Source organism: Pseudoliparis swirei, chromosome 1, assembly GCF_029220125.1.
Source record: "Pseudoliparis swirei isolate HS2019 ecotype Mariana Trench chromosome 1, NWPU_hadal_v1, whole genome shotgun sequence".
NCBI lineage: Eukaryota > Metazoa > Chordata > Actinopteri > Perciformes > Liparidae > Pseudoliparis > Pseudoliparis swirei.
The window spans coordinates 198621-223418 of NC_079388.1; the positions used below are offsets into that span (position 1 = coordinate 198621).

Genomic DNA, 24798 nt, shown 5'->3' on the forward strand with positions numbered 1-24798 from the left:
AAGCAACTGGGGGTTCAGTGCCTTGCTCAAGGACACTTCGACTTGCTTCCGGTGTTCGTTGAAGTTTTTACACTCCTCTTAATGTCAAACCGCGGCAGTACGGTTTGACACTGTTTCCGTTTTTAAAACAATTATTTCTCCACGAAAATAAGGAGCAGAAATCAGTTTAACTCGTGGATGAATCAGTCGGGTTTCCTCCTGCTCCTCCTTCCTCCCGTCTCCCCCTCTGAGACTCAGAGGACGGAGGGCGACGTGTCGGGGGCCTTGGCGGAAAGAACTCGTCACACGAAACCTTCAACGTGATTGGTCAATCCGTTTGTCTGTCAACATTTTGGGAAAAAAACAACCAATGAACACTCAGTAAATCACAAAGGACCTCCCACCTCACATGTGAGGCTCTATAGCAGCCTGTCAGTCAGAGAGCAGAGAACACGGCACGAGGACAATGAGCCTTATTTCAGAGCTGAGATTGTTCTGGAATGTTTGATGTAGAACACGTGGGGGTGTGTCACATGCAAAAGACTTTAAACGGTGAATTTTTTTTGTTTTTGTAAAATGTATAAAATGCCCCCAGCCTCCAGAGGGTTAACGTGACATATTTGAATGTCAGTCAGTTACCAAGGCCACTGGTTCTGCTGCTGTTCAATGTTAAGGATGACAGGACCAATGGGGTCTCAATATACTAGGAGGAAGCGCTGTGCCAACGGCTGCTTGTTTCAGTAGTGGCGTTTTGCTTTTATTTTATTGTCTTTTTTTGCACTTTTCCTCTCTTTTTCTTTTTCTTTTCTTTCACGTTTGTCTTAGTTACGGTCGGACACTGGACCATAACTACTTTTTTCGATACTTCTACTGTGGCTTTTGTTCACTTTGTCGTGAGTATCGGTGGGCCACAGCAAAACAATGACGGGGACCGTCGTCTACTCGCGTGCTCAGCTGATCGCTGTGCAGGCCGAAGCTTCTGCCTGGTGACAGACCTGTGATCCCGCTGGAGCTACGGAGGAGGGCTCGCGGTTGCAGATCGGGTGTCAAGCGGAGGGCTAAAACGAGGAGATACAAACCCTCGGTACCGTCGATCATAACGGGGAACGTGAGGTCTTTGGCGAATAAGGCGGATGAGCTCGGCGCGCTGGTAATGACCGAGAGGATCTTCCGTGAGCAGTCTCTTGTGCTTCACTGAGGCGTGGCTGCCGCGGACTATCCGGATCACAGCGTCTTTGCCCGGCTTCAGGACTGTTCGGGCTGACAGAGGCGCTACACAGAGCGGTAAGATGAGGCGGGATCGCTGTTTATGTGAATGAGCGGTGGTGCCATCCGGACCATGTGTCCGTGAAGGAGCGCTTCTCTAGCCCGAACATTGTACTCTTGGCCGTAGGGATCCGCCCGTACTATTTGCCGAGAGAGTTCACGTCCGCCATTGTGGTTGTCGTGCGTGCCGCCATCAGCTGACGCTGAGGAAGCTGTGGACACCATCCACTCCACTGTGTCTGCTCTGCTGAATCATCAGCCTGGAGCATTCATGGCTATCACTGGTGACTTTAACCACACCACATTGGAAAAAGCTCTGCCAACCTTCCATCAATACATAGACTGCCCAACAAGGAACAATAAAACTCTGGACTTGCTGTATGCTAATACTAAGGACGCATACAGCGCCACTGCCCTTCCCCTCGGCAGGTCTGATCATGACCTGGTCCGGCTGACACCCAGGTATGTTCCTCTGGTGAAGAGGCTGCGGTGACCACCAGGACTGTGAGGAGGTGGTCTCTGGAGGCTAACGACGCTCTACAGGACTGCTTGAGTCAACGGACTGGGATGTGCTGTGTGGACCGCAGGAGGACATCAACAGTATGACCGACTGCATCACGGAATACATCAAGTTCTGTGAACACACCACCATCCCATCACGGACTGTGCGCTGCTTCCCCAACAACAAGCCCTGGATCACCAGGGACCTGAAGGCGCTTCTTAACATGAAGAAAGCTGCTTTCAGGTCTGGAGACAGGGATGAGCTGAGGAAAGCCCAGCGCAACCTGAAGGTGAAGCTCAGGAGGCAAGGACTCCTACAGGAGGAAGCTGGAGGCCAAACTCCAGCTGAACAACACAAGGGAGGTGTGGTCTGGCATGAAGCAGATAACTGGCTTCAAGGTGGGAGGAGACAGCCAGGGGCTCCTGGAGAGGGCCAACGAGCTGAACTGTTTTTCAATAGGTTCAGTTCACAGCCCTCCCGTCTCCTCCACATCACACCTCCCAAACACCTCCTCCCCTCTGTCCCCCTGCTGAGCTGCACATCCACGAGCCCTCAATAACAATGGGCTCCTCCACCCTCCCCTCTCTGTGACGACTGACCAGGTGAGAAGACAGCTGGAGAAACTACACCAGCGCAGAGCTGAAGGTCCTGATGGCATCAGCCCCAGGGTCCTAAAGACCTGCGCCACCCAGCTGTCTGGTGTCCTGCAGCGCCTCTTCAACCTCAGCCTGAGGCTGGGGAAGTCCAGTGCTGTGGAAGGCGTCGTGCCTGGTCCCTGTCCCCAAGAAGTCAGCACCATCTGGCCTCAATGACTACCGACCGGTCGCCCTCACCTCCCATGTGATGAAGGTGCTGGAGAGGCTGGTCTTGGCCCATCTCCGGCCGCAGGTGAAATCGTCGCTGGACCCTCTGCAATTTGCTTACCAGCCTCATGTGGGAGTGGACGACGCCATCATCTACCTGCTGCAACGAGCTCAGTCGCACCTGGATGGAACCGGTGTCTCTGTGAGAGTCACTTTCTTTGACTTCTCCAGTGCATTTAACACCATCCAGCCACTGCTGCTGAGTGAGAAGCTGCAGTGGCGGTGTGGACGCGTCCACCATCTCCTGGATCACTGACTACCACCCAGGCAGACCACAGTTGGGCAGAATGGAGCGTGTGCTGGCTGGAGCGGTGAGCAGAGATGTTGGAGACCCACAGGAACTGTTCTGTCTCCTTCCTCTTCACCCTGTACACCAGTGACTTCCAGTACAACACGAGTCATGCCATCTGCAGAAGTACTCTGATGATTCTGCAGTGGTCGGGTATTAGGGATGGACGGGAGGAGGAGTACAGGGCAGTGGTGAGTGACTTTGTAAAGTGGGCCGATGAGAACCACCTGCGGCTGAGCGTGGCCAAGACCAGAGAGATGGTGGTGGACTTCAGGAGGAGGCGACAGCTCCTACACCTCTGAGTGTCCTGGGGTGGGCGTGGACATGGTGGAGGTACAAGTACCTGGGCGTCTCCATCGACAGCCGACTGAACTGGAAGGCCAACATCAACGCTGTGTACAAGAAGGGGATGAGTCGACTCTTTTCCTGAAAGCTTGATCCTTCAGCGTGTGCAGCAAGATGCTGGAGTTATTCTACCAGTCGGTTGTCGCCAGTGTGCTGCACTTTGCCATTGTCTGCTGGGGAGCAGCATCGGGCAGTGACACCAGCCGTCTTAACAAACTGGTTAGGAAGGCTGGCTCCATCATCGGCTGCCAGCTGGAGCACCTGGAACAGGTGGTGGAGAGGAGGTCGTTGAAGAAACTGGTGTCCATATTGGACAACCGGACCACCCTCTCACCACCTCCTACAGGGACAGAGGAGTACTTTCTCCAGACGTCTCCTCACGCTCCGCTGCCACAAGGAGAGATACAGGAGAACATTCCTGCCGACGGCTATGAGGCTCTACAACAGTTCACCTCTTGCCAGATCACCCTAACCCTTCTTATATTTTGTGTTTTGTTCTTTTTATTCTTGTGTGTTGCTGCTACTGACTCGACAAATTTCCCCTTGGGGATTAATAAAGTATATATCTATCTATCTATCTATCTATCTATCTACTTCTTTTTTTTTACTAATCTGATGTTTCACTGAAGAAACAATTTATCATCCACGATATTAAATACCTCGCTGGCACTGTATATGTAGGAGCCTCTTTGAAAACAAAGCTCTGTGTGAAGTTTGGTCTTTAAAAAGAAGGAAAACACTTTTAAGCGCGATTAATTAATCGCAATTTCAAAATGTGCGATTAATTAGTTACTTTTTTTTAATCGATTGACAGCCCTAATATAAATATATCGTATCAAATATGAAGAAAGGCAGCCTGGCCAGAACGTGCTGATGGTCGATGTTTGACAAGCTGAATAATAATCCAGGATTACCTGGATGTGAAGGTGCAGCTGACACGTGTGGTCCACCACTCCGATGAGGCTCCCTGGCGGTGGGGGCGTGGGGTGGAGCCCCGCCTGCTCCGCTCCATCAGGACAGTAGATGTGGAGGCTGGAGACCCGGCTCAGGGACCAGACAGCTGGCCCGAAGTGAAGCAGGACCCGGGCCTGGCTGGGGGAGCACACGGCCCACACTGACACACACACACACACACAGGTATCAGGGTAACGAACACACATCTGGAGCGCGAGAGGTCGTGACTTACTGGCAGGCTTCTCTTTGGTCAGGCCGCACTGCGCCCGGAGGGAGCGGGCCACGCGCATCACCTCCTGCACCAGCTGGAAGTCCCTCTCCTCCTCAGGGAACCACCAGTGAGCCTGAGGAGGAGAGCGCCACCGGGAGGAAGTTAAACCAACACCCAGCTGTTCTTATATGTGATACCAGGTCTCAATATAACAGAGGACTCCTGGTCTAACTTTAGTCCAGGTCTCAATATAACAGAGGACTCCTGGTCTAACTTTAGTCCAGGTCTCAATATAACAGAGGACTCCTGGTCTAACTTTAGTCCAGGTCTCATATAACAGAGGACTCCTGGTCTAACTTTAGTCCAGGTCTCAATATAACAGAGGACTCCTGGTCTAACTTTAGTCCAGGTCTCATATAACAGAGAACTCCTGGTCTAACTTTAGTCCAGGTCTCATATAACAGAGGACTCCTGGTCTAACTTGAGTCCAGGTCTCAATATAACAGAGGACTCCTGGTCTAACTTTAGTCCAGGTCTCAATATAACAGAAGACTCCTGGTCTAACTTTAGTCCAGGTCTCAATATAACAGAAGACTCCTGGTCTAACTTTAGTCCAGGTCTCATATAACAGAGGACTCCTGGTCTAACTTTAGTCCAGGTCTCATATAACAGAGGACTCCTGGTCTAACTTTAGTCCAGGTCTCATAACAGAGGACTCCTGGTCTAACTTTAGTCCAGGTCTCCATATAACAGAGGACTCCTGGTCTAACTTTAGTCCAGGTCTCATATAACAGAGGACTCCTGGTCTAACTTTAGTCCAGGTCTCATATAACAGAGGACTCCTGGTCTAACTTTAGTCCAGGTCTCAATATAACAGAGGACTCATGGTCTAACTTTAGTCCAGGTCTCAATATAACAGAGGACTCCTGGTCTAACTTTAGTCCAGGTCTCAATATAACAGAGGACTCCTGGTCTACCTTTAGTCCAGGTCTCAATATAACAGAGGACTCCTGGTCTAACTTTAGTCTAGGTCTCAATATAACAGAGGACTCCTGGTCTACCTTTAGTCCAGGTCTCCATATAACAGAGGACTCCTGGCCTAACTTTAGTCCAGCTCTCAATATAACAGAGGACTCCTGGTCTAACTTTAGTCCAGGTCTCAATATAACAGAGGACTCCTGGTCTAACGTTAGTCCAGGTCTCATATAACAGAGGACTCCTGGTCTAACTTTAGTCCAGGTCTCATATAACAGAGGACTCCTGGTCTAACTTTAGTCCAGGTCTCCATATAACAGAGGACTCCTGGTCTAACTTTAGTCCAGGTCTCATAACAGAGGACTCCTGGTCTAACTTTAGTCCAGGTCTCATATAACAGAGGACTCCTGGTCTAACTTTAGTCCAGGTCTCATATAACAGAGGACTCCTGGTCTAACTTTAGTCCAGGTCTCATATAACAGAGGACTCCTGGTCTAACTTTAGTCCAGGTCTCAATATAACAGAGGACTCCTGGTCTAACTTTAGTCCAGGTCTCAATATAACAGAGGACTCCTGGTCTAACATTAGTCCAGGTCTCATATAACAGAGGACTCCTGGTCTAACGTTAGTCCAGGTCTCATATAACAGAGGAGTCCTGGTCTAACTTTAGTCCAGGTCTCAATATAACAGAGGACTCCTGGTCTAACTTTAGTCCAGGTCTCATATAACAGAGGACTCCTGGTCTAACGTTAGTCCAGGTCTCATATAACAGAGGACTCCTGGTCTAACTTTAGTCCAGATGGATCACCTTGTTGATCGTGCCACAGGCTCTCTGAGAATGACACTGGACTCAATAGCCCCACTGAAGAAGAAGAGGGTGAGAAAGAGGAGGTTTGCTCCCTGGTATAACCCTCAGACCTCAAACTGAAGCAAACGTCACGAAAGCTTGAAAGCATATGGCGTTCAACTAATCTGGAAGAATCCCGCTGAGTTTGGCGAGATAGCCTTAAAACATATCAGAAGGCCCTCTGTAGAGCCAGAGCAGCCGATTACTCATCAGGACTAGAAGAAGAACAACCCCAGGTTTCTCTTTAGCTCTGTAGCTGACAGAGTCACAGCTCTGTGGAGCCCAGTATTCCTAGAGACCTCAGTGGTAATGACTTTATCAACTTCTTTAATTAAAAGATTTGAACTATTAGGGACAAGATTAATAATCTCTTGCCCTTAACCAGTGATCTGTCCTCAAGTGGAATGGCCTTAGAAAAAGCTGTATGCCCTGGTGGATATTTAGATGGCATTTCTCCATCAACCGTGACCAATTATCGTCAACGGTTTCTACTTCTAACACGTCTGCCTGTCTCTAGGACCCCGTCTACCTGTCTCTAGACCCCGTCTACCTGTCTCTAGGACCCCGTCTACCTGTCTCTAGACCCCGTCTACCTGTCTCTAGACCCCATCTACCTGTCTCTAGACCCCGTCTACCTGTCTCTAGACCCCGTCTACCTGTCTCTTGGACCCCACCTACCTGTCTCTAGACCCCGTCTACCTGTCTCTAGACCCCACCTACCTGTCTCTAGACCCCGTCTACCTGTCTCTAGGACCCCGTCTACCTGTCTCTAGGACCCCGTCTACCTGTCTCTAGACCCCGTCTACATGTCTCTAGGACCCGTCTACCTGTCTCTAGACCCCGTCTACCTGTCTCTAGGACCCCGTCTACCTGTCTCTAGGACCCCGTCTACCTGTCTCTAGACCCCGTCTACCTGTCTCTAGGACCCCGTCTACCTGTCTCTAGACCCCGTCTACCTGTCTCTAGGACCCCATCTACCTGTCTCTAGGACCCCGTCTACCTGTCTCTAGACCCCGTCTACCTGTCTCTAGACCCCGTCTACCTGTCTCTAGACCCCGTCTACCTGTCTCTAGACCCCGTCTACCTGTCTCTAGGACCCCGTCTACCTGTCTCTAGGACCCCGTCTACCTGTCTCTAGGACCCCGTCTACCTGTCTCTAGGACCCCATCTACCTGTCTCTAGGACCCCGTCTACCTGTCTCTTGGACCCCGTCTACCTGTCTCTAGGACCCCGTCTACCTGTCTCTAGGACCCCGTCTACCTGTCTCTAGGACCCCATCTACCTGTCTCTAGGACCCCGTCTACCTGTCTCTTGGACCCCGTCTACCTGTCTCTAGGACCCCGTCTACCTGTCTCTTGGACCCCGTCTACCTGTCTCTAGACCCCGTCTACCTGTCTCTAGACCCCGTCTACCTGTCTCTAGACCCCATCTACCTGTCTCTAGACCCCGTCTACCTGTCTCTTGGACCCCGTCTACCTGTCTCTAGACCCCGTCTACCTGTCTCTAGACCCCGTCTACCTGTCTCTTGGACCCCGTCTACCTGTCTCTAGGACCCCGTCTACCTGTCTCTAGACCCCGTCTACCTGTCTCTAGGACCCCGTCTACCTGTCTCTTGGACCCCGTCTACCTGTCTCTTGGACCCCGTCTACCTGTCTGTGAATACAGGGACCTCCTCTATATTATTTGGTGATGTGGTTTCTGTAGACGGCATTGCTCTAGCATCCAACACCACTGTAAAGAATCTCTGTTATCTTTGATCGGGACTTGTCCTTTAACTCCACGTAAAGCAAATCTCAAGGACTGCATTCTTTCATCTCCGTCATATTTAAACAATCAGGCACATCTTGTCTCAAAAAGATGCAGAAAAATTGGTTCACGCGTTCGTTACTTCGAGACTGGATTACTGCAACTCCTTATTATCAGGCTGCTCTATAAGTCTCTTAGGTCAACTCCTTATTATCAGGCTGCTCTATAAGTCTCTCAGGTCAACTCCTTATTATCAGGCTGCTCTATAAGTCTCTATAGTCAACTCCTTATTATCAGGCTGCTCTATAAGTCTCTGAGGTCAACTCCTTATTATCAGGCTGCTCTATAAGTCTCTTTAGTCAACTCCTTATTATCAGGCTGCTCTAGAAGTCTCTATAGTCAACTCCTTATTATCAGGCTGCTCTATAAGTCTCTTAGGTCAACTCCTTATTATCAGGCTGCTCTATAAGTCTCTGAGGTCAACTCCTTATTATCAGGCTGCTCTATAAGTCTCTTTAGTCAACTCCTTATTATCAGGCTGCTCTATAAGTCTCTTATGTCAACTCCTTATTATCAGGCTGCTCTATAAGTCTCTGAGGTCAACTCCTTATTATCAGGCTGCTCTATAAGTCTCTGAGGTCAACTCCTTATTATCAGGCTGCTCTATAAGTCTCTATAGTCAACTCCTTATTATCAGGCTGCTCTATAAGTCTCTTTGGTCAACTCCTTATTATCAGGCTGCTCTATAAGTCTCTTAGGTCAACTCCTTATTATCAGGCTGCTCTATAAGTCTCTTAGGTCAACTCCTTATTATCAGGCTGCTCTATAAGTCTCTGAGGTCAACTCCTTATTATCAGGCTGCTCTATAAGTCTCTGAGGTCAACTCCTTATTATCAGGCTGCTCTATAAGTCTCTGAGGTCAACTCCTTATTATCAGGCTGCTCTATAAGTCTCTTAGGTCAACTCCTTATTATCAGGCTGCTCTATAAGTCTCTGAGGTCAACTCCTTATTATCAGGCTGCTCTATAAGTCAACTCCTAATGATCAGGCTGCTCTAATAAGTCTCTTAGGTCCCTCCAGTTGATCCAGAATGCTGCAGCTCGTGTTCTCACTCAAACTAAGAAAAGAGATCACATCACTCCTGCACTAGCTGCTCTGCACTGGCTCCCAGTAAAATCAAGAATCACTTTTAAAATTCTTCTCTTAACCTACAAAGCCTTGATTGGTGATGCTCCATCATATCTTAAGGAGCTTGTAGTACCATATTGCCCCACTAGAGAGCTACGCTCACTAAATGCGGGACTACTTGTAGTTCCTAGAGTCTTAAAAAGTAGAATGGGAGCCAGAGCCTTTAGTTATCAAGCTCCTCCTCTTTTATGGAACCAGCTTCCACCTTCAGTCCTGGAGGCAGACACAGTCACCTCGTTTAAGAGTAGACTTAAGACCTTCCTCTTTGACAGAGCTTATAGTTAGGGCTGAATCAGGTTCACCTGGTCCAGCCCCTTGATATGCTGCTATAGGCTTATAGCTGCCGGGGGACGTTTAGGATGCACTGAGCACCTCTCTCCTCTCCTTAAGGATGAATTTTCATCTCTCAATCACACGTTACTAACTCTGCTTTCTCCCCGGAGTCCTTGTGACTTCACGTCTCATGGGGTCATCGGACCCTATGAGACGGCATAGATCCTATCTGCCTGATGGATCATCGAGGTCTGGGTCGTGGAATTCCTGCTCCTGACTACGCCACTGTCCTGTTGAGACTCCGCCCACTCCTCCTCCCCACCGCCATCTGCCTGATGGATCGTGGAGGTCTCCATCGTGGAATATGCCTACGATGAACTATTCATCCACTCTGTCATATTCATTGAATGTATTTTAACTCTAAATCTGTCCTTCTGTACACATTACATCTATTGCATCTGTCCATCCTAGGAGAGGGATCCTCCTCTGTTCTCTCCTCCAGGTTTCTTCCCTTTTTTTCCCCCTGAAGGGTTATTTGGGAGTTTTTCCTGGTCCGATGTGAGGTTTTGGGGCAGGGATGTCTATTGTGAAATTGGGCTATTCAAATAAACTGAATTGAATTGAATTATGCCTGGATAGGACCTCGGAGCCTCGGGGCTCGGGGCCTCAACCAAAGGCCTCAAACTAAAGACCCTTCTGTGGACAGAACCAAGTCCCATCAGTACTACAAAGACCCATCAGGACTAACCAAGACCCATCTCTCTCCTGAAGGGTTCTTCCCTTTTTTCCCCGTGAAGGGTTGTTTGGGAGTTGTTCCTGATCCGATGTGAGGTCAAAGGTCAGGGATGTGTACAGATTGTAAGCCCTCTGAGGGAGCTGTGCTGTGTGAGAATGGGCTGGACAGAGGAACTGGACTGGCAGAACATCTGGTACCAGGAGCATCAGAGGGCCACTTGTTCTGTTCTAGTCTGTGAGGAGTGGCCTTTAAACCGGGTCGTACCAGCTGAGAGGAGCGGGGGTACGGCTGTAGACACAGAGTGGTCTGGGCTCCCGGTCCCGGTCCCGGTCCCAGTGGCTGCAGCCTCTGCCACAGCTCCTCAGTGATGAAGGGCATGAAGGGGGCGAGCAGGGCCAGAGACGTGGACACACAGTGGAACAGGATGCTGCAGGACACCTGCCGGGCTCGCACATGCTCCACCTCTGACCCCCCCTGGTGGAGCAGCACCGCCTTCACATGCTCCTAGAGTGAGAGAGAGACATAGAGAGACAGAGACAGAGACATAGAGAGAGAGACATAGAGAGAGAGAGAGAGAGAGAGAACAGAGACACAGAGAGAGAGACATAGAGAGAGAGAACAGAGACAGAGGACAGAGACATAGAGAGAGAGAGAGAGAGAGAGAGAGAACAGAGACATAGAGAGAGAACAGAGACAGAGAGAGAGACAGAGAGAGAGAGAGAGACAGAGAGAACAGAGACAGACAGAGAGAGAGAGAACAGAGAGAGACATAGAGAGAGAGAACAGAGAGAGAGAGAGACAGAGACAGAGACAGAGACAGAGAGAAAGAGAGACAGAGAGAGAGAACAGAGACAGAGAGAGAGAGAGAAAACAGAGACAGAGAGAGAGAGAACAGAGACATAGAGAGAGAGAGAGAGAGAGAGAGAGAGAACAGAGACACAGAGACACAGAGAGAGAGACATAGAGAGAGAGAACAGAGAGAGAGAGACAGAGGACAGAGACATAGAGAGAGAGAGAGACATAGAGAGAGAGAGAGAGAGAGAGAGAGAACAGAGACAGAGAGAGACAGAGGACAGAGACATAGAGAGAGAGAGAGAGAGAGAGAACAGAGACATAGAGAGAGAACAGAGACAGAGAGAGAGAGAGAACAGAGACAGAGAGAGAGACAGAGAGAGAGAGAGAACAGAGACAGACAGAGAGAGAGAGAACAGAGAGAGAGAACAGAGAGAGAGAGAGACAGAGAACAGAGACAGAGACATAGAGAGAGAGAGAACAGAGACAGAGACAGAGAGAGAACAGAGAGACAGAGAGAGAGAGAACAGAGACAGAACAGTCAGAGAGAGACAGAGAGAGAGACATAGAGAGAGAGAACAGAGACAGAGAGAGAGACAGAGACAGACAGAGAGAGAGAGAGACATAGAGAGAGAGAACAGAGACAGACAGAGAGAGAACAGAGAGAGACATAGAGAGAGAGAGAGAGAGAGAGAGAGAACAGACATAGAGAGAGAGAACAGAGACAGAGAGAGAGAGAGAGAACAGAGACAGAGAGAGAGACAGAGAGAACAGAGAGACATAGAGAGAGAGAACAGAGACAGAGAGAGAGAACAGTCAGAGAGAGACAGACAGAGAGAGACAGACATAGAGAGAGAGAGAGACAGACAGAAAGAGAGAGAGACATAGAGAGACATAGAGAGACAGAGACATAGAGAGAGAGAGAGAGAGAGAGAGAGACAGAGAGAGAGAGAGAGAGAGAGAGAGACAGAGAGAGAGAGAGAGACAGACAGAGACAGACAGAGAGAGAGAGAGACAGAGAGAGACATAGAGAGAGAGAGAGACAGAGAGAGAGAGACAGAGAGAGACAGAGAGAGAGAGACAGAGAGAGAGACAGAGAGAGAGACAGAGAGAGAGAACAGTCAGAGAGACAGAGAGAGAGAACAGAGAGAGAGACAGAGACAGAGACATAGAGAGAGAGACAGACAGAGAATGAGAGAGAGAGACATAGAGAGAGAACAGAGACAGAGAGAGACATAGAGAGAGAGAGACAGACAGAGAGAGAGAGAGAGACATAGAGAGAGAGAGAGACAGACAGAGACACGTTGGTTCATGTGTTCCAGTCGTTGCAGCCTGTGACGGAGTGTACCCACAATGCCGTGCGGTGGCGAGCTGCTCACCACGTAGACGTCACACAGGCTGTGGACCCAGAAGGCGTGCAGCGCGGCCGTGGCGGCGTGCAGCTCGTAGGCCTCCAGCGCCCGCTCACACTGGACCACTGTGCTGCGCAGCCGCGAGCACAGCCAGCGGTCCAGGCTGCTGGCGGCGCCGGTCTGGAGGAGGGAGGACGGTCAGGACACACACACTGTGCTGTCATCATCAGAGTGATGATGCATCGTATTCATGCGCCCCCTTCAAAGCACTCAGGGACATGAGGACCAACACATAACAACAACAACACGTGTGTGAAGTAACTCTCGCCATGGAGGTGGAGAGGCCTCTGGACTCTCTGCTGGGTCACTGGCTCTCAGTTAGAGGACGACATGATGTCAGCGTGGACAGCATGATGCTTTTCATCCTCTGTCACCATGTTCAGAGAGACCTCCTCCAGTGAGACGCCGCATGAGGATGTCAGGTGAAGAACACTGAGGACTGGGACCAGGAAGCCGAGCACCGTCTGGTTCTCAACGCTCATCCACCAGCGCTCTGAGAGCCCAACACACCACCTCCTCCCGGGGGCCTTCACGTCTCAGAGGGTCCATTGGGCCTGGAGACCTGGGTCCAGCCTCTGGTCTAGACCTGGCCTCCTACCCAATGGCCCCGCCTCCTTCTCTGTGCCTCTCAAAGGCCTGGCCTCATTGGTCCATCCTCCTCCTCCTCTTTCATGGATCATGGAGGTCTGGATCGTGGTCCATGCCTACTGCTAATTATTTATAAATTCTGTCATATTCATTGAATGTTTAAGTGTTTATGTACAGTAACCATGTAACTCTGTTCACCTGGTCACATGACATCTATTGTTCATCTAGTCACATGACATCTATTGTTCACCTGGTCACATGACATCTATTGTTCACCTAGTCACATGACATCTATTGTTCACCTAGTCACATGACATCTATTGTTCATCTGGTCACATGACATCTATTGTTCACCTGGTCACATGACATCTATTGTTCATCTGGTCACGTGACATCTATTGTTCATCTAGTCACATGACATCTATTGTTCACCTGGTCACATGACATCTATTGTTCATCTGGTCACGTGACATCTATTGTTCATCTGGTCACATGACATCTATTGTTCATCTGGTCACATGACATCTATTGTGCATCTGGTCACGTGACATCTATTGTTCATCTGGTCACGTGACATCTATTGTTCATCTGGTCACATGACATCTATTGTTCATCTGGTCACATGACATCTATTGTGCATCTGGTCACGTGACATCTATTGTTCATATGGTCACGTGACATCTATTGTTCATCTGGCCACATGACATCTATTGTTCATCTGGTCACATGACATCTATTGTTCACCTGGTCACATGACATCTATTGTTCATCTGGTCACATGACATCTATTGTTCATCTGGTCACATGACAGCTATTGTTCATCTGGTCACATGACATCTATTGTTCATCTAGTCACATGACATCTATTGTTCATCTGGTCACATGACATCTATTGTTCATCTGGTCACATGACATCTATTGTTCATCTAGTCACATGACATCTATTGTTCATCTGGTCACATGACATATATTGTTCATCTGGTCACATGACATCTATTGTTCATCTAGTCACATGACATCTATTGTTCATCTAGTAACATGACATCTATTGTTCATCTGGTCACATGACATCTATTGTTCATCTGGTCACATGACCTCTATTGTTCATCTGGTCACATGACATCTATTGTTCATCTAGTCACATGACCTCTATTGTTCATGTGGTCACATGACCTCTATTGTTCATGTGGTCACATGACATCTATTGTTCATCTGGTCTCATGACATCTATTGTTCATCTAGTCACATGACATCTATTGTTCATCTGGTCACAGACATCTATTGTTCACCTGGTCACATGACATCTATTGTTCATCTAGTCACATAACATCTATTGTTCATCTGGTCACATGACAGCTATTGTTCATCTGGTCACATGACCTCTATTGTTCATCTAGTCACATGACATCTATTGTTCATCTAGTCACATGACATCTATTGTTCATCAGGTCACATGACATCTATTGTTCATCTGGTCACATGACATCTATTGTTCATCTGGTCACATGACATCTATTGTTCACCTGGTCACATGACATCTATTGTTCATCTGGTCACGTGACATCTATTGTTCATCTGGTCACATGACATCTATTGTTCATCTGGTCACATGACATCTATTGTTCATCTGGTCACGTGACATCTATTGTTCATCTGGTCACATGACATCTATTGTGCATCTGGTCACGTGACATCTATTGTTCATCTGGTCACGTGACATCTATTGTTCATCTGGTCACATGACATCTATTGTTCATCTGGTCACATGACATCTATTGTGCATCTGGTCACGTGACATCTATTGTTCATATGGTCATGTGACATCTATTGTTCATCTGGTCACATGACATCTATTGTTCATCTGGTCACATGACATCTATTGTTCATCTGGTCACATGACATCTATTGTTCATCTGGTCACATGACATCTATTGTTCATCTGGTCACATGACAGCTATTGTTCATCTGGTCACATGACATCTATTGTTCATCTAGTCACATGACATCTATTGTTCATCTGGTCACATGACATCTATTGTTCATCTGGTCACATGACATCTATTGTTCATCTAGTCACATGACATCTATTGTTCATCTAGTAACATGACATCTATTGTTCATCTGGTCACATGACATCTATTGTTCATCTGGTCACATGACCTCTATTGTTCATCTGGTCACATGACATCTATTGTTCATCTAGTCACATGACCTCTATTGTTCATGTGGTCACATGACCTCTATTGTTCATGTGGTCACATGACATCTATTGTTCATCTGGTCTCATGACATCTATTGTTCATCTAGTCACATGACATCTATTGTTCATCTGGTCACATGACATCTATTGTTCATCTGGTCACATGACATCTATTGTTCATCTGGTCACATGACATCTATTGTTCATCTGGTCACATGACATCTATTGTTCATCTGGTCACATGACATCTATTGTTCATCTGGTCTCATGACATCTATTGTTCATCTAGTCACATGACATCTATTGTTCATCTAGTCACATGACATCTATTGTTCATCTGGTCACATGACATCTATTGTTCATCTGGTCACATGACATCTATTGTTCATCTGGTCACATGACATCTATTGTTCATCTGGTCACATGACATCTAGTGTTCATCTGGTCACATGACCTCATGTTTTGGGGACCTCCTTCTTGAAGCAGCATCTCTGACTCGCGTGTCAACAGGACTCCAGGCTAACTGCTCCAGTGAGGATGCTATGCTAGGCTAACCACATATGTTCTGTGGTGAGGACGACCACTCCAGCCTGTCACTAGTGGACCGACCTGCCAAGAGGGAGACCAACATGAAGAGACAAAGCCAGTTACCTCCTCCAGTGTCGTCACTGGTGCCGTGTTGTCCCCCAGCACTCCCAGTGTGAATCTCAGCGTCTGCCACATCTTATTACAGAAGTGTCTGCAGCTCAGGACCTGAGCGATGGACAGACTGATGTCCTCCCCTGAGGAAGAGAAGACAGCCGGTGAGCAGATGCAGGGGAATGGTTCCAGGGAGTCACCTCATTGGTGGCTCTGTGCGGTCGGAGGAATGGAGTCAACCCAAGTTCAATAAACACATTCTCTGTAAACAGAAATGAACTCTGAAGTATTAAAGCACGAGGACATTTGTTCTCCGGAGACCGCGCGGTTCCTCTGGGCCTCACCCTGCATCTTGTGAGAGCACAGGGCCAGCCTCAGAGCATCCGTCCCACACTGAGGGATCCCTCGGGGGAAGTCTCTGCTCTGTGGGGCAGACGGAGGGACAGATGAGAGACGACGTCATGGCGTCAGCCACGAAGAAGCAGACGGGAGAGAGGGGCGGGACCTGAGCTTCCATGGCAACCAGCTGCTCCCTGGGGGGGAGGTTCCCCTCCTTCACCTTCTCTTGAAGTCTCTGGGAGGAAACAGAATGACGTCAACACACACGGAGCTTCAGCCACTCACACTGATGGGAGGAGCTTCAGCCACTCACACTGATGGGAGGAGCTTCAGCCACTCACACACTGATGGGAGGAGCTTCAGCCACTCACACACTGATGGGAGGAGCTTCAGCCACTCACACACTGATGGGAGGAGCTTCAGCCACTCACACTGATGGGAGGAGCTTCAGCCACTCACACTGATGGGAGGAGCTTCAGCCACTCACACTGATGGGAGGAGCTTCAGCCACTCACACACTGATGGGAGGAGCTTCAGCCACTCACACACTGATGGGAGGAGCTTCAGCCACTCACACACTGATGGGAGGAGCTTCAGCCACTCACACACTGATGGGAGGAGCTCAGCCACTCACACTGATGGGAGGAGCTTCAGCCACTCACACACTGATGGGAGGAGCTTCAGCCACTCACACACTGATGGGAGGAGCTTCAGCCACTCACACACTGATGGGAGGAGCTTCAGCCACTCACACTGATGGGAGGAGCTTCAGCCACTCACACACTGATGGGAGGAGCTTCAGCCACTCACACACTGATGGGAGGAGCTATCATGAAGCTGCCCCTTCAGGACCAGCTAACGTGTACACACCGTAGGCACAAGGACACATCAACAGGGACCAGTGGAGAACGTGGAGGGAACCAGGCTCTCACAGGGAGAACGTGGAGGGTCCTCGTGGACCATGTGCTGCCTACCTCCAGAGAGACTCCATGGATCACATCTAATGGGTCGATGACGTTTCCCAGAGATTTACTCATCTTCCTGCCGTGGCCGTCTCTCACCATGGAGTGAAGGAGAACCTGAGAGAGAACCGCAGCAATGAAGAGTGTGTGTCTCCACAGCGTTGTGTGTGTGTGAGGGTCTCATGATCCAAGAACCTGTCTGAAGGGCAGCTGTCCGGTCAGCTCGGTGCCCAGCATCACCATCCTGGCCACCCAGAAGAAGATGAGGTCGCTGCCCGTCTCCAGAATGGAGACGGGGTAGAAGCGCTGCAGGTCCGTGGTCTGTGGGGGGGGGGGGGGGGGGTTACCACAGAGCGACTGGAGGACAATGTTCTGCTGCAGGGTGCAGTACCTGCTCCGGCCAGCCGAGCATTGCGAAGGGAAAGATCCCGGAGGAGAACCACGTATCCAGGACATCAGGGTCTGCCACCAGAAGCATGAGCATGTCACCAAGAAGGACACGCATGTGTTCAGACAGGGCCGCTCTGCCAGAGCAGCACATAGAGGAGGAGGCTTCTCACTGGTCCATCTATAAAGACTACTCATGGCCTCATGTCTACTGGAGGTGGAAACGTAGCAGTTGTAGCAGCAGCAGGAGTGGAAATATACTTATTGATACTATTGATATTGGTCAATACAAACAAGCTATATATCTTTCTCTCTTGTTTCCATAGATGGTTTTATCCAGACCACTCCTGCTATTATCATTATTATTATTATTAGTTACAACTGTTACATTGCTATTACTATATCCAAGTACTGCTTGTATTACTAGTATACTACATCTGTTAATGTTTTGGTAGCTGTAATATTTTCATTATGAATACTACTCTCACTATATGAAGAATGTCTGTCCTATTCATTGAATGTGTTGTAACTGTTCATCTAGTCACATGACATCTATTGTTCATCTGGTCACATGACATCTATTGTTCATCTGGTCACATGACATCTATTGTTCATCTGGTCACATGACATCTATTGTTCATCTGGTCACATGACATCTATTGTTCATCTAGTCACATGACATATATTGTTCATCTGGTCACATGACATCTATTGTTCATCTAGTCACATGACATCTATTGTTCATCTAGTCACATGACATCTATTGTTCATCTGGTCACATGACATCTATTGTTCATCTAGTCACATGACATCTATTGTTCATCTGGTCACATGACATCTATTGTTCATCTGGTCACATAACATCTATTGTTCATCTGGTCACATGACATCTATTGTTCATCTGGTCACATGACATCTATTGTTCATCTGGTCACATAACATCTATTGTTCATCTGGTCACATGACATCTATTGTTCATCTGGTCTCATGACATCTATTGTTCATCTGGTCACATGACATCTATTGTTCATCTGGTCTCATGACATCTATTGTTCATCTAGTCACATGACATCTAGTGTTCATCTGGTCACATGACATCTATTGTTCACCTGGTCACATGACATCTATTGTTCATCTGGTCACATGACATCTATTGTTCATCTGGTCACATGACATCTATTGTTCATCTAGTCACATGACATCTATTGTTCATCTGGTCACATAACATCTATTGTTCATCTGGTCACATGACCTCTATTGTTCATCTGGTCACATGACATCTATTGTTCATCTAGTCACATGACATCTATTGTTCACCTGGTCACATGACATCTATTGTTCACCTGGTCACATGACATCTATTGTTCATCTGGTCACATGACCTCTATTGTTCATCTGGTCACATTACATCTATTGTTCATCAGGTCACATGACATCTATTGTTCACCTGGTCACATGACATATATTGTTCATCTGGTCACATGACATCTATTGTTCATCTAGTCACATGACATCTATTGTTCATGTGGTCACATGACATCTATTGTTCATCTAGTCACATGACATCTATTGTTCATCTGGTCACATGACATCTATTGTTCATCTGGTCACATCTATTGTTCATCTGGTCACATGACATCTATTGATCCTCCTCTGTTCTCTCCTGAAGGTTTTTAACCTTTTTTACCCTGAAAGGGTTTTTTCTATTTCTTTGGAGTTGTTCCTGATCCGATGTGAGGTCAAAGCTCAAAGGTCAGGGATGTCTATGTGTACAGATTGTAAAGCCCTCTGAGGGAGGTTGTGATTTGTGATTCTGGGATATACTAAATAAAGTGAATGTGATGGTGACTGTAGAGGTGAGCAGCAGGTGAGTCACCCTGAGTCAAAGTGATGTCTTCCGGCTTCACTCCATATTTAACAGCAGCTCTTTGTCGGGCCTCGTCCTCACTCCGTCCCCAAACCCACTGCTCCTGTCACACACACACACACACACACACACATCATAGTCTGGGACAGACTGACACTGATATGAAATATGGGGAGTAGATCATCCAGTCATTTCTCAATACGTTTTTCCCTTCAGGGTGAGCTGAAGGGAACAAAGCCAGTCAGGCGAACATTTCAGTCGTGTTATTCTTAGAATATCCACAAACCCAACCTCTTGTTTGTCAGTAGAATGAGGAAACTCCACTTGGTAAGCAGGGATCTGATGACCCCACCAAAGCTGCCTGGAGATGCACCAATCACTGCAAGGCAAACAAGTTATTTGTTGAAGAAGAGCTCCTTCATCACCAGAGTGGTGTCACATGACAACACACACATGGTGCGGACCTGATGTTGGACAGCCAGTTGTTCCATGTCTTGGTGTAGTAGTGAGGGATGATCTCCAGCTGTCCATCCTCCACCACCTGACAGGGAAACAAAGAGATCACGGATGAGATGACCTGCGGTTACATGGCTATCGGACTCTAAACGTTCAAAGGGTCCTCTCAACCGATTGACCTGGATAGCTTTCTGAGCCATTTCTTCACAGCTCACGAACCACTGCTTCTTGAGAAGAGGTTCAATGATGTCTCCTGAGCGGCTGAGACAAGGAGAGAGGAAGCCATAGGGAAGAGGAAACCACAAACATATAGGACATTACAATGCAAACATTTACAAAGCTCATTTATGTATTTCAAATCCTGCAGTTTACATCAATGAAGTCTCTTATTGGCTCATTACTGCTCCCTGTAGGTCAGTAGAATACTGTGCAGCCTTGTGGAGGACACCATTTCATAAAGTACTCACTTTTAAATTGCTCTATAGAAGTCTATGCTTCATGTGTTAGAGCTGCATTCTCTCTCCTGACCACATGGGGGAGAATCCTGGTTGTATAGAAGTCTATGAGTACTTCCCAAGTCTCTTGAACTGGTTGTTCTTTGCCACCATATTGACGGCCGTCCCACAGCTCGTTTTCTGTGAGGAGCCAGGAAGGATCTAGGAGGAGTCATGATCGAGGAAGCTTTGTTCCGCTTTAACATGGACACGCCCCCTCATTGTTCAACAGTTATTTGAGCTGATCAGACTGATCGCTGAAGACGGATCACAGATTAATCTCAAGTTCTATATTAGATGTGTCTTCTGATTCACCATCTGGTCAACATATCTGAGGTCTGAAGAACAAAAGGACCACACACAACGTCTTCATTTATAAAGACATTCGTCTTTTCTTGACATCATCTATCATTCCATTCAGCCCCTCGAGGCTGATCGGTCCCGAGTGTCAGGCTGACGAGTTCTATCGTTTAAGTTTCCACCTGAAACATTGAGCCTAACAGATCCATCACAGTGCTGGAGAAAGCATAACCAGATGAAAGAGCCCTCTGCATTATGTTGTGAGCCCAGCAGAGACACGGTCAGGACGAGTACCTGCAGACGGGCAGAGTCATGGCGTGACTCTCCTTTCCTCTGAACAGCCTCTTCTCCACCAGGGCCTCCACCACCAGCTGCCTGGCATCGAAGCGCTTCACTCCCTGAGCACCGAACGGGGTGAAGAAACACACACACACATGTATATACACACATATATCCTGCTCCTGCTGTCACTCATCAATCACGCATGTCCAGTCTGAGCCCGGGTTCTGACCCCCTCATCGTCTCAACACATCAGCACCAAGTGGACAGAACATATGAGTGGTGCTCATGCACCTCCAGCCATTGTCCACAGGGCGGAGTCATGGTCCCATCTCCTCCAATCACAGTCAGGCGTGGCAGGGCATGTTTCTGCGACAGCAGGAAGTCAGTGTGGTCATGAGCAGGAGTCACCTTCACTGCACCTGCAACACACACGGCAGCGCCGTCAGATGTGTGTGTGTGTGTGATGGTTGTGTGATGTGGTGTGATGTGTGTGTGTGTGTGGTGTGATGTGTTGTGATGTGTGTGATGTGTTGTGATGTGTGTTGTGATGTGTGTGTGTTGTGATGTGTGTGTGTGCTGAGGTCACCAGTCCCCAGCTGCATGTCCACCATGGGGTCTGTGATGATGGGCAGCAGGCGGTGGGTGAAGGGATGTCTGCACTGCTTCCCCTGAACAGCCTGAAGACATCAGAACACACGATGAGGTCAGAGTGAACGCTGAGGAACATTACACTATACCAAACACTGAGGAACATTACACTATACCAGACGCTGAGGAACATTACACTACACCAAACGCTGAGGAACATTACACTATACCAGACGCTGAGGAACATTACACTATACCAGACGCTGAGGAACATTACACACTACCAAACGCTGAGGAAAATTACACTATACCAGACGCTGAGGAACATTACACTATACCAGACATTGAGGAACATTACACTACACCAAACGCTGAGGAACATTACACTATACCAAACACTGAGGAACATTACACTATACCAGACGCTGAGGAACATTACACTATACCAGACGCTGAGGAACATTACACTACACCAAACGCTGAGGAACATTACACTATACCAGACGCTGAGGAACATTACACTATACCAAACGCTGAGGAAAATTACACTATACCAGACATTGAGGAACATTACACTACACCAAACGCTGAGGAACATTACACTATACCAGACACTGAGGAACATTACACTACACCAAACGCTGAGGAACATTACACTATACCAGACACTGAGGAACATTACACTACACCAAACGCTCAGGAACATTACACTATACCAGACGCTGAGGAACATTACACTATACCAGACGCTGAGGAACATTACACTATACCAAACGCTGAGGAAAATTACACTATACCAGACGCTGAGGAACATTACACTATACCAGACGCTCAGGAACATTACACTATACCAGACGCTGAGGAACATTACACTATACCAAACGCTGAGGAACATTACACTATACCAAACGCTGAGGAACATTACAATATACCAGACACTGAGGAACATTACACTATACCAAACGCTGATGAACATTACACTATACCAAACGCTGAGGAACATTACACTATACCAAACGCTGAGGAACATTATACCAAACGCTGAGGAACATTACACTATACCAGACATTGAGGAACATTACACTACACCAAACGCTGAGGAACATTACACTATACCAAATACTGAGGAACATTACTCTATACCAGACACTGAGGAACATTACACTACACCAAACGCTGAGGAACATTACACTATACCAAACGCTGAGGAACATTACACTATACCAAACGCTGATGAACATTACACTATACCAAACGCTGAGGAACATTACACTATACCAGACACTGAGGAACATTACACTATACCAAACGCTGAGGAACATTACACTACACCAGACATTGAGGAACATTACACTACACCAAACGCTGAGGAACATTACACTATACCAAACACTGAGGAACATTACTCTATACCAGACACTGAGGAACATTACACTACACCAAACGCTGAGGAACATTACACTATACCAAACGCTGAGGAACATTGCACTATACCAGACACTGAGGAACATTACACTACACCAAACACTAAGGAACATTACACTACACCAGACGCTGAGGAACATTACACTATACCAGACGCTGAGGAACATTACACTATACCAAACGCTGAGGAACATTACACTATACCAGACGCTGAGGAACATTACACTATACCAGATGCTCAGGAACATTACACTATACCAGACGCTGAGGAACATTACACTATACCAGATGCTGAGGAACATTACACTATACCAGACGCTGATGAACATTACACTATACCAAACGCTGATGAACATTACACTATACCAAACGCTCAGGAACATTACACTATACCAGACGCTGAGGAACATTACACTATACCAGACGCTGAGGAACATTACACTATACTAAACGCTGAGGAACATTACACTATACCAAACGCTGAGGAACATTACACTATACCAGACGCTGAGGAACATTACACTATACCAGACGCTCAGGAACATTACACTATACCAGACACTGAGGAACATTACACTATACCAGACGCTGAGGAACATTACACTATACCAAACGATGAGGAACATTACACTATACCAAACGATGAGGAACATTACACTATACCAGACATTGAGGAACATTACACTATACCAAATGCTGAGGAACATTACACTATACCAGACACTGAGGAACATTACACTATACCAGACACTGAGGAACATTACACTATACGAGACGCTGAGGAACATTACACTATACCAAACACTCAGGAACATTACACTATACCAGACGCTCAGGAACATTACACTATACCAGACGCTGAGGAACATTACACCATACCAAACGCTGAGGAACATTACACTAAACCAGATGCTGAGGAACATTACACTATACCAAACACTCAAGAACATTACACTATACCAGACGCTGAGGAACATTACACTATACCAAACGCTGAGGAACATTACACTATACCAAACGCTGAGGAACATTACACTATACCAGACGCTGAGGAACATTACACTATACCAGACACTGAGGAACATTACACTATACCAAACGATGAGGAACATTACACTATACCAGACACTGAGGAACATTATACTATACCAGACACTGAGGAACATTACACTATACCAGACACTGAGGAACATTACACTATACCAAACACTCAGGAACATTACACTATACCAGACACTCAGGAACATTACACTATACCAGACGCTGAGGAGCATTACACCATACCAAACGCTGAGAAACATTACACTAAACCAGATGCTGAGGAACATTACACAATACCAAACACTCAAGAACATTACACTATACCAGACGCTGAGGAACATTACGCTATATCAAACGCTGAGGAACATTACACTATACCAGACACTGAGGAACATTACACTATACCAGACACTCAGGAACATTACACTATACCAGACGCTGAGGAACATTACACTATACCAGACACTCAGGAACATTACACTATACCAGACGCTGAGGAACATTACACTATACCAGACGCTGAGGAACATTACACTAAACCAGATGCTGAGGAACATTACACTATACCAAACACTCAGGAACATTACACTATACCAGATGCTGAGGAACATTACACTATACCAGACGCTGAGGAACATTACACTATACCAAACGCTGAGGAACATTACACTATACCAGACGCTCAGGAACATTACACTATACCAGATGCTGAGGAACATTACACTATACCAAACGCTGAGGAACATTACACTATACCAGACGCTGAGGAACATTACACCATACCAAACACTGAGGAACATTACACTAAACCAGACGCTGAGGAACATTACACTATACCAAACACTCAGGAAC

The 24798-nt window shown here is 47.4% G+C and overlaps 1 protein-coding gene across 10 annotated transcripts in view; it reads right to left on the bottom strand.

Moving 5' to 3' along the window:
- Window positions 1-24798, bottom strand: part of vars2 (valyl-tRNA synthetase 2, mitochondrial) — a 58945-nt gene that overhangs the window by 22533 nt on the left and 11614 nt on the right. For 9 of the 10 annotated variants that reach the window (XM_056415750.1, XM_056415733.1, XM_056415758.1 and 6 more), the window contains 17 exons: window positions 21479-21569; window positions 21184-21311; window positions 20905-21008; window positions 19996-20077; window positions 19825-19901; window positions 19652-19739; window positions 19370-19463; window positions 17498-17568; window positions 17302-17427; window positions 17119-17223; window positions 16311-16379; window positions 16150-16228; window positions 15818-15948; window positions 12346-12498; window positions 10439-10678; window positions 4431-4542; window positions 4159-4358 (listed from right to left, as the gene is read on the bottom strand). In XM_056415750.1, coding sequence (XP_056271725.1) covers window positions 4159-4358; window positions 4431-4542; window positions 10439-10678; window positions 12346-12498; window positions 15818-15948; window positions 16150-16228; window positions 16311-16379; window positions 17119-17223; window positions 17302-17427; window positions 17498-17568; window positions 19370-19463; window positions 19652-19739; window positions 19825-19901; window positions 19996-20077; window positions 20905-21008; window positions 21184-21311; window positions 21479-21569 — 1950 coding nt within the window. Of the gene's footprint in view, window positions 1-245; window positions 321-4158; window positions 4359-4430; window positions 4543-10438; window positions 10679-12345; window positions 12499-15817; window positions 15949-16149; window positions 16229-16310; window positions 16380-17118; window positions 17224-17301; window positions 17428-17497; window positions 17569-19369; window positions 19464-19651; window positions 19740-19824; window positions 19902-19995; window positions 20078-20904; window positions 21009-21183; window positions 21312-21478; window positions 21570-24798 lie in introns of those variants that run through there. The other variant, XM_056415767.1, reaches the window with a different exon arrangement.